The sequence below is a fragment of the Chiloscyllium plagiosum genome, unplaced genomic scaffold (genome assembly GCF_037043375.1).
Source record: "Chiloscyllium plagiosum isolate Xiang-an unplaced genomic scaffold, Cpla_swu_hap1 HiC_scaffold_3, whole genome shotgun sequence".
NCBI classification, from domain to species: domain Eukaryota; kingdom Metazoa; phylum Chordata; class Chondrichthyes; order Orectolobiformes; family Hemiscylliidae; genus Chiloscyllium; species Chiloscyllium plagiosum.
Window position 1 is genome coordinate 18,740,956 of NW_028270141.1, and position 11,373 is coordinate 18,752,328.

The window sequence follows — 11,373 nt, forward strand, 5'->3', positions numbered from 1 at the left end:
CAATAATACCCTACACTTCATAAAAATGGCATCAGTTCTGTGCGGTAGCATCCTTAAAATAAACAATTTAACCATTTCATTGTTTCTGATTATATCGTAAAGCTACAAGTTAAAAAGGAAACTGAGCCATTAATTATATAAAGTGAAACAAAATCAATTTACCTACATATGAATGCACAAATGCAGCATCTTAGAATACTTGATATCCACAAGACAATAATCCAAGGATCCACATGATAAAACCTATATGTACCAAAATATAAACTATTAAGCTATTGTAAAATGAAGCCCGTGAGATTGTGTTAACAATTTAAAATTGTTTGGAATTATTAAATGCGCTATAATAATCAAGTCAAATAGCATATTGACCGTTATTACAAGATGATTTTACGATAGGAGTAAAGATATCTCATTGCAGTTGTACATAAGAAAACATTGCCATGCTCCTGCCAGACTATAGGCTGATGTTTCATTAGAGAAAGATGACTGCTCATGCTATGGCCTGAGGTTAACATGCCTCAGGCGAGGGGAGAGGTTGAGAAGGAGGGTTCTTCATGGTAACATCAGCCACACTGAACCCCGACTGTTAGCATCACTGCATTGCAAATCAGTTGTCCAGTCAACTGAACTAACAAATTCAGAGCCTTGATAAGACCATGCATGGATTATTGTGTGCTGGTTTGGTATGTTTATCCATTCTCTTTACAATCATAAATTGTGAGTCCGCATAATCATTCTTTAACTCAGAATTGTCCACCAAATGTTGTCCAATTGCAGGATATTCCTGGAAATACATCCAGGGAAGTTATTTGGGTGGAACTGAGAAATAAGAAAGGGATGATCACCTTATTGGGATTGTATTATAGAGCCCCCAATAGTCAGAGGGAAATTGAGAAACAAACTTGTAAGGAGATCTCAGCTATCTGTAAGAATAATAGGGTAGTTATGATAGGGGATTTTAACTTTCCAAACATCGACTGGGACTGCCACAGTGTTAAAGGTTTAGATGGAGAGGAATTTCTTAAGTGTGTACAAGACAATTTTCTGATTCAGTATGTGGATGTACCTACTAGAGAAGGTGCAAAACTTGACCTACTCTTGGGAAATAAGGCAGGGCAGGTGACTGAGGTGTCAGTGGAGGAGCACTTTGGGGCCAGCGACCATATTTCTATTCGTTTTAAAATAGTGATGGAAAAGGATAGACTAGATCCAAAAGTTGAAGTTCTAAATTGGAGAAAGGCCAATTTTGACGGTATTAGGCAAGAGCTTTCAAAAGCTGATTGGAGGCAGATGAAACCTTACCCTTTCACAGTATTCTGAGATAAACAAGGCACTTGTTAGGCCCTCCTTGGGGCCTTTTATGAGTTTGCACAATATTCAGCAAAAAGGATCTGATCAGGGGAGCTGATATTCCTCAAGATTGGCATTGGCATTGATGTGCTCTATTTCAGTATCCACTGAACATAGTGAACAAATGGCTTGGCTCTATTTATGAGGTTGCCAATAAAAAAACAATCTTATAAGCATGTGGAACTGTGGGAATCCCAACATTTGTTTTGACTGGGCCAGCATGTACTGCTCATCCCTATTTGCCCTTGAGAAGATGATGGTGAGATACCTTCTTGAACCACTGCAGTCCATTTGCTGCAAGTATATCCAAAATGAATCTATAGAGGCCACCTCAGAATATTGACCCTGCATCACTGAAGGAACAGTAACATATTTCCAAGCCAAGATGGTGACTGGCTTAGACGGCAGCTTGCAGAAGATGGGGTTCCCATGTATCAGCTACTCTTGTCCTACGCGATTAAAGTGATTGTGGGTTTGGATGGTGCTGTCTACAGAGTTTTGGTGAATTTCTGCTGTGCATCTTGTAAATGGTACACACTGATGCTACTGTCAGTGGTGAGAGAGTGGATGTGGTACCAGTTAACCAGACTGGTTTGTCCCGGATTGTGTCAAGCATCTGGAGTGTTGTCGGAGCTGTACTCATCCAGGCAAGTGGGAAGTATTCCATCACACTCATGACTTGTTAGGTGGTGAGCAGGCTTTGGAGAAGACACATGGTGAGTTACTCGCGACAGGATTCCTAACCTCTGACTTGCTCTTACAGCCACAGTACTTTTTTGACTAGTCCAGTTCAGTTTCTGGTCAATAGTAAACCCCAGGATGTTGATAGTTTACTGACCAAATTCGGTTTGCAGTGTACAGTAGTGAAGACCCCTGGGTTGATTTCTTAAGTAGGAGAGCAAGGAAAGAGAGCTCATTTGACTGTTTAGTTTCCCCTTGAATTAGTATTCTTGTGAATTGTTCTGATGAATGCAATACTCAAGTCCTGTACTAGTAACAGTTATTTGTTTTTGATTATTCCTGACTGATCAAAGTGGTAATTTTGACTGAATTTTGTAGTGAGAGTCATGCAAAGTACTTGAAGTTCACATCAAGTCAGTAAATCTGTATTGAGTCCATCTTTGAAAACTACGTTAGTATCCTTATTTGCTTTTCTATTGAGAGTACAGAAACATCAATATTTACACATTTAATTGTGCATGTATAAACAGAAGTTGCTGTCAGTTATATACAGTAATAATACTAAGTGTTGACATTATTCTAGGGTATAGATTTGAATTTTACCTGTAAATATTTTACAAACTTGAGTTTTTGTTATGGTAACCCATTTTCTTTACACCAGGCCTTTCAAGTCAGAATCAAAATTGTGCATTTTAATTGTGTTGTTTCTAGAAATAATGGCTATTTGATACCTTAACATTTTCAATAACTTAAAGACACCATTTCAAATAAAAAATGCATACATTCAAAATATTTTAATCTAACACTAAAAAAGGAGTCTGGTCTATTTACACATTTTGACTGAAATGAAAAAAAAATTTGTGAACAAGTTCTCTCCTAATACAATAAAGTAATTATTCTGATTTAATTATTACATATCTATAGAAGACTCTCTATAGGAAATGTTCCAAGAACACCAATAAGTGATGTTTTACCCAAAAGTATAAGAGTGAAACACTGGACTGCCCCCAAAACGGAGGATGTAAGTTATTTTTATTCACTTGAAACTTACAGATATGGGCCTAGTTAAAGGTTAATTATTTTCAAACAAATCAAGCATTTTTTTCAAGTCTTTGAGCTTTGACTCTATACTTCTTGGTTTAGATGATTAACAACTGCAACCCCAAACTATAATATACCAAATATTACAATAGAATAGATGCAATCTGTTCAGACATTTGTATTTTGTTTTCATCTAAGGGAGGTTGCCCTCAAATGATAGTCATCTTCAAAACTTATATTTCATGGCAAAACCAAACAAGCAACACTCCTGTAACTTACAAGCTATGAACCACTTGCAATATATCAAGTCCCATTTACTTGATGTATTTTATAGTTCAAAATATAACCATGTGTCTCAAACTGGAATGCTGTTAAATATTCAAAATACTATGCTTATATTGGAATCAGATGACATCTGAGAATGCAACTATGGTAATTCTGCATGGAAGCCAGAATGCAGAATTCCCCTGGGCCTGATGGCATTTATCATAGGATTCTCTGGGAAGCAAGGGAGGAGATTGCAGAGCCATTGGCCTTGATTTTTATGTCCTCGTTGTCTACAGGAGTAGTGCCATAAGATTGGAGGCTAGCAAATGTGGTTCCCTTGTTCAAGAAGGGGAGTAGGGATAATCCTAGTAACTATAGGCCGGTGAGTCTCACTTCTGTTGTGGGCAAAATCTTAGAGAGAATTGTAAGGGATAGGATTTATGAACATCTGGATAGGAATAATGTGATCAAGGATAGTCAGCATGGTTTTGTGAAGGGCACGTCGTGCCTCACAAACCTTATTGAATTCTTTGAGAAGGTGACTAAGGAGGTGGACGAGGGGAAAGCGGTAGATGTGGTGTATATGGATTTTAGTAAGGCGTTTGATAAGGTTCCCCATGGTAGACTACTGCAAAAAATACGGAGGTATGGCATTGAGGGTGAGTTGGAGATTTGGATTAGGAGTTGGCTGGCTGGAAGAAGACAGAAGGTAGTAGTTGATGGCAAAGGTGCCGTCACTAGCGGTGTTCCGCAAGGATCTGTTTTGGGACCATTGCTGTTTGTCATTTTTATAAATGACCTGGAGGAGGGGTTAGAAGGTTAGGTGAGCAAGTTTGTGGATGATACGAAAGTCGGAGGAGTTGTAGACAGTGAGGAAGGATGTGGCAGGTTACAGCGGGATATAAGCTGCAGAACTGGGCAGAAAGGTGGCAAATGGAGTTCAATGTAGCTAAGTGTGAGGTGATTCACTTTGGTAAGAGTAACAAAAAGATGGGGTACTGGGCTAATGGTCGGATACTTGGTAGTGTGGATGAGCAGAGGGATCTTGGTGTCCATGTACACAGATCTTTGAAAGTTGCCACCCAGGTAAATAGTACGGTGAAGAAGGCATATGGCGTACTGGCTTTTATTGGTAGAGGGATTGAGTTCCGGAGTACTGAGGTCATGTTGCAATTGTATAAGACTCTGGTGCGGCCACATCTGGAGTATTGTGTGCAGTTTTGGTCGCCATACTATAGGAAGGATGTGGAGGCACTGGAACAGGTGCAGAGGAGGTTTACCAGGATGTTGCCTGGTATGGTAGAAAGATCTTATGAGGAAAGGCTGAGGCACTTGGGGTTGTTTTCATTGGAGAAAAGAAGGTTTGGGGTGACTTGATAGAGGTGTACAAGATGATTAGGGGTTTAGATAGGGTTGACAGTGAGAATCTTTTTCCACGTATGGAGTCAGCTATTACAAGGGGGCATAGCTTTAAATTAAGGGGGGGTAGGTATAGGACAGATGTTAGGGGTAGGTTCTTTACTCAGCGAGTCGTGAGTTCATGGAATGCCCTGCCAGTAGCAGTGGTGGACTCTCCCTCATTATGGGCATTTAAGCGGGCATTGGATAGGCATATGGAGGATAGTGGGCTAGTGTAGGTTAGGTGGGCTTGGATCGGCGCAACATCGAGGGCCGAAGGGCCTGTACTGCGCTGTATTCTTCTATGTTCTATGTATGTAAGCCACAAATATTTTATTGGGCAGATATAATAAACCAGCAACAGTCAGACTACCAGTCTAAACAGAACTCAGCACTGTAACTGTTAAGGAATATAATAGTTCTGAAGGGGTTAATATTCATGAGATATTGGCTTCACCATTCTACTAACATCACGGCACGGTGACTCAGTTACTAGCACTGCTGCCTCACAGCACCAGGGACCAGGGTTCAATTCCCACCTCCGGTGACTGTCTGTGTGGATTTGTACATTCCCCCCATGTCTGTGTGGGTTTCCTCCCACAATCCAAAGATGTGCAGGTCGGATGAATTGGCCATGGTAAATTACCCATAGTGTTAGGTGCATTACTTAGAGGTAAATATGGGGGGTGGGTTACTCTTCAGAGGGTCGATGTGGACTTGTTGGGCCGAAGGGCCTGTTTCCAAACTGTAGGAAATCTAATCTCATCATGCATGTATCAATTCTCCTGGAAGCTGCATTCTTGTATTTGCCAATGCTTTCTCAAATTGACTATAGAGCATGCTCGACTCAATGCCAGAGCTTAAAGTGGAGACAGGGATTCCACTCTAATTTTTGTGGCATTTCTCTAGTGTCCTAATAATTCTGACAAAATGTAATTGTACTTATAGCTGTCATTTATTTAACATTTTTGTTAATTAAGACAATGCCTCTTCTTTAGATTTTCTGCAGTGATATAATCTGTACCACTAATCACTGGATAGACTCAAGACAAAGGAAGATTGGTGGTAGTAAACTATCTCAAACAAGCCATATCCAGTACCACACTGTGGTAGATATGGCAAGTACCACAAATAGAGTACAGAGATTCAGAAATAGATTTTAAAAGCTTAAAAGCAGTAAATTACTACAAAACCATCCATAATATAATTTAAAGCTCTGTTGAAGAATTTAATAGAGTATTATAGAAATACTGCGCTGAAAAAGACAAGGAAATAACAGAAACAGGTCTAACATATGAGGAACGGCTGAGGATACTGGGATTGTATTCGTTGGAGTTTAGAAGATTAAGGGGAGACTTAATAGAGACGTACAAAATAATACATGGCTTGGAAAGGGTGGATGCTAGGAAATTGTTTCAGTTAGACGAGGAGACTAGGACCCGTGGACACAGCCTTAGAATTAGAGGGGGTCATTTCAGAACAGAAATGCAGAGACATTTCTTCAGCCAGAGAGAGGTGGGCCTGTGGAATTCATTGCCACGGAGTGCAGTGGAAGCCGGGACGCTAAATGTCTTCAAGGCCGAGATTGATAGATTCTTGTTGTCTAGAGGAATTAAGGGCTACGGGGAGAACGCTGGTAAGTGGAGCTGAAATGTGCATCAGCCATGATTGAATGGCGGAGTGGACTCGATGGGCCGAATGGCCTTACTTCCACTCCTATGTCTTATGGTCTTATGGTCTAATACAACATTGCTATGGTTTAGAGCCTAGCAAGCTCTATAATCACACAGTTTGAGACAGCATAGGCAAATATAAGAATGCAGCTTCCAGGAGAATTGATACATAACTTTATTAATAATCTGTCCAGATTAGTGGAAAACCAGGAACACGGAGCTTCAAAATCAAAATTCACAATATACAGAATTATTATTTGAATTATTTATAAAACTTTGTCAGATTTATTACAGTCCAAGGAAGGCTTAACTTTGGAAGAAGCTATTCAAATTGTGATGGAAGCACAAATCAGAAAGACCCAGAGAACATGCATATAAACTAACAATTAGCAATTAATAGTCCTTTTTAATAACTATCCACCCCTCCTAGCCAGATTGTTATCCACTCCTTTGTCTGTCCAACTACTCTTGTCACTCTTTGAGCTCCATCCCCACCTATCAGTTACTCCTTACCCCCTCACCCCCTTCTTCAGAATATAAACTGACATTTTCTTAGCTACCATCAGTTCTGTGGAAGGGTCAATTGACCTGATTTCTCTCCATAAATTCTGTCAGACTTGCTGAGCTTTTCCAGCAATTTTGGTTTTTGTTTCTGATTTATCGCAGCTGCAGTTCTTTCGGTTTTTGTTATGATCTGGACAATATCCAGCCTTGGGCTGACAAGTGGCAACTAACAATCATGCCACACAAATGCAAGGCTATGACCACCAATAAGAGACAATCTAACCACCACCCCATGGCAATCAATGGTGCTACCATAACTGAATCCCCCAATATCAACATCTTGGGGGTTATCATTGACCAGAAATTCAACTGAAACCATCACACAAAAGCAGTAACTACAGGAAAAGGTCAGAGGCTAGGAGAACTATGACGGACGACTCACCTCCTGACTCCCCAAAGCTTGACCACCATCTATAAGACACGTCAGGAGTGTGATGAAATACTCCCCACTTGCCTGGATGGATGCAGCTTCAACAACATTTAAGAAACTGGATTTGCCACAGACACAGTGGCTACAGGAGCAGGTCAGAGACAAGGAATACTGCAGCTGGTAACTCGTCACCTGACTTCCCAAAACCTATCCACCATTTACAAGGAACAAACCAAGAGTGTGATGGAACACTCCCCACTTGCCTTGATGAGTGTAGCTTCAGCAACACTCAAGAAGCTTGACACTATCCAGGACAAAGCAGTCTGCTTGATTGGCACTACATCCAAAGCACCAACTCAGTCCACTACTGATGCTCAGTAGCTGCAGTGCGTATTACTTACAAGATGCGCTGCAGAAATTCTCTGAAAGTCCTCAGACAGCATCTTCCAAACCCATGATCTCTTCCATTTAGAAAGATAAGGATAGCAGGAACATTACCACCTTCAAGTTCCCCTCCAAGCCACTCACCATTTTGACTTGGAAATATATCGCTGTTCTTTCACTGTCACTGTGTAAAAACCCTGTAATTTCCTCCCTTATGTTATTGTGGGTTAACCCACAGCAGTTGGACTACAGTAGTTCAAGAACGCAACTCACTACCTTCTCAGGGGCAACTAGAGACAGGCAATAAATGCTGGCCAGCCAGCAATTCCCACATCCCAAATTCATCCCAAATGAATTTTCAAAACTATTATCAGCAGAAATCATGGGCAGACAATTATCAAGAGAGTTGTGCCAGTCAGCAGCGAACCAATAGACAAAGAAAAAGCCTGCCATGCTGGAGAATCAAACTTCTGCGCCTTGTTGGGGAAGACATTAGCAGTTTTCAAAAAGCATGGCAGCGGTAGAGCTCAGTCAAAGGCAGTGCTGAGACTGGAGGTCCAATAAATTCTGAAGATGTCATATCGGACTTGAATGTTAATTCTGTATCTCTCTCCATAGACACTGCTACCAAACAATGTTTGTTCTAGATAGATATCCACATTCATCTTATGCCTTTAGCAATCTTCTTTAAAAAAAAAGTTGGAATTAAATGTTTACTATGACTTCAAGTACCCTGGGGATGTGAATCATCCTCATGATGACATATACACCCAGATTCCTCTGTTCCTACACCTCCAAATCAATATTTACAAATACAAAAATGGTGTGGATGCTGAGAATTGCAGAAATCTTACAGCACAGAAGTCAAATATTTCCATACTAGTTCTCTGAAGAACAAACTCACCTGGTCCCACTCTACTGTGGTTTGCTGTAGCTTTACAAATATTTTCACCTCAGATAATTATCCAATTCCTTCTTGAATGCCTCAGTTGAAATTGCCTACACTACACTCTCATGCAATGCTCTCTTGATCCTAACCACTGACTGCCTGAAAAGACATGTTGATTCTTGTGCCATTTACCCTAAATCAGTGTGCTTTTGTTCTCAATCCTTCCACCAACAGAAAAAACATCTCCCTGTTTGTCCAGATTTCAAATTATTGAATACCACTATCAAATGTCTTTTAAATCTTAGGAAAGTAGCCTAAGTTAATTCAATCTATCCATGTAAATGAAATTTCTCATCCCTGGAGCCATTCTCATGAGATAACTTACTTCAGTTATTGGATGAAATTAGTTGAACCACTGTGGACATAGGGCTCCATTATTTCATCAACTTCTTAGCACTTCAGTTCTGAATATGTGTAGTTTATGTGGAAATTGGTGTATTATATAAATAATGATAATTGTTTAAAATTTCTCAAGTCTAATATCCCAAATCTTTATTGTCAAGTATTGTACCTATGTTGTCCAGCTTCCTTTTTATTTATTTGCTATTTTAAATATACCCTATATTTAAAATATACATTTTTTTAATCTTTCAAGTTGGCTAAGAAAGATCCTATTATCTTAACTGGCCCAAGTTTTGAAGAATTAGAAAACGACGAGTTGTGAGTCAACAATTAACCCTTCACAGAATTTCAACTGCCAGAAGAAAGTAATGCTGTAAAATATAGCTTAATTTTTTTCATCATTTCTTTTAAACAGAAGTGTCTTCTTAATAAAAGCGTCTTGTACTTAAAATTGAATTTCAAACTTAAATCATACAATATTTATCAACAGACCATTATCAACTATATATACAACTTAGAAACAAGAGATTCTGAAATGATACTGTTATCTTATTTTAATGGTTACTTGTAATGTGTGAAGTACATTCAAGTAGAGTAGAAATTATAATAATATTGTGTTCTTTACTGTAGTCTCCACTGCCTTTGTAAGCTAGTTACTCAGATTCAAAAAGTTCATCTGCTTGCACTTTTGTTTTGAGGTTCTTTGCAAATGTGTTTCAGTTACAGAATAAAAATTATTTTTGATAAATATACACATGTTGAACTTATCTATGAAAAGCACCAAAATCATAATTCTAGAACCTGAAAACTTAGAAGTCTGCTGAACTCTCACAGTGGTTGAGTGTGACTTTAGCCCTACAAGAATCTATGTGCCTGGCTTTGTCAGAATTCCTGGTTTCTGGCGATTTGCATTATACTGGTAGGCCTTGCCATTTAAATTTGACAAAATTGGAATATCTGTTTTGGGTGGGGAAATACTGAAAAATACAGTACCGCTGAACCATTGGGTTCAGTCAGTGGCAGATGGCTGAAAAGTACAAAATGTCTGTCTTTGCAAGAACATCAGTTAATTGATAGAATCCTCTTAAACTAACTAGCAGGTCTTCAAACTAATCTAACAGCACTACCTTCCACTTCTAACTTTTCAAGTATTGTTTCTCTGCATCTTCCTTTTAGTTGTACAATGTGTTAGGGGCACTGGAGAATGGAATTCTCATTTTTCAATGGATGACCACTGGCCCCAACTCTCTTTTGACATTAGTTTTTGAAAGAGATTCTGAGGGAGCCCCAACCAACCACAGTGTGCAAGGAATGCATTTTATGCAGAGATTTAAAATAACACTTAGCCATTAGAGTTAACAGGCTGAGTAATAAGCAAAGCACATTTTCTAGGCTCAAAGAAGCTTTCTCCTTCAGTAAATTTCACTGATTAAAAGTACAGAGATGTTATTACCTGGTTCTGCTAGGAGGAGCATTGATGTCAGTACTCTTCCTTCTCTGCCTCAAAATGTGACATATCTGGTACTGTTTTGAACATTGTCTAAACTTGATATTTGTATTATTTTTAGTCTAACTGTGGGGATCAATAAATTGCTAAATCTAATCAAGGACTTACCCTTGATCTGGATGTTTGCACATTGTTTTTTTCCCTGGCTATTCTGAGAAATTAATAACCACACATATTTGGAGGTTAATACCTGCTATATCTTGTCAAGTAATTCATGACTAATTGGAAAAACATGCAGGAATACTTAGCATTTAATAATCTCTAAATGTATAGGCATTCTAGGTTTATCTATCTGTAAAACAGCAGCTGCAATAATTATCCACAGGAAAAACCAACACAATTTAGGGCAGAGCATAGATGTGGCTGTATACTCTAAATATTATTGTCTCCTTGTGTTTTCACACATTTACACTCGTCCAGAATGTGTCCTCAATCCAGAGGTCAGATAATAGACCTTCAGGATCCTCTCATTTTAGTCAATTGTAGGCCATAGCTAGGATGTCTAAACCTAATGTCTTCATTTTTAAAATGTTTGCCAGTGATGCCACCAGTATATCTTCAATGAGTGATCGACAGTGGCTAGTGGTGTTTTAAATGCTGTAGACTGATGTTTATAGCAAAAAAGAAACCAACTAGCAAAAAATAGGAACAGTCCTAACATTGAGTTGCTGGAAGAACTCCGGATCAGAGCTGATGATCTGGAATCTGAGCTTCAAACACTGCGGCGCATCCGGGAGGGGGAGAGTTACCTGGACACTTTGTTTCAGGAGGCAGTCACACCTGGGAGATTAAGTAATTCACATCCAGTTAGCGATCAGGGACATCAGAGTGTGACTGTAAGTGAGGC

General features: G+C 39.3%; 1 protein-coding gene across 1 annotated transcript in view; it reads left to right on the top strand.

Annotated features, from left to right (window-relative positions):
- LOC122541222 (protein disulfide-isomerase A6-like) overlaps window positions 1–10,011 on the top strand; it is an 80,223-nt gene extending 70,212 nt beyond the window's left edge. The window contains exons 11-12 of the mRNA XM_043677862.2: window positions 2,956–3,052; window positions 9,273–10,011. Of these exons, the coding sequence (XP_043533797.1) occupies window positions 2,956–3,052; window positions 9,273–9,341 (166 nt within the window). The 3' untranslated portion in view covers window positions 9,342–10,011. The remainder of the gene's footprint in view (window positions 1–2,955; window positions 3,053–9,272) is intronic.
- Window positions 10,012–11,373: the final 1,362 nt, after the last annotated feature.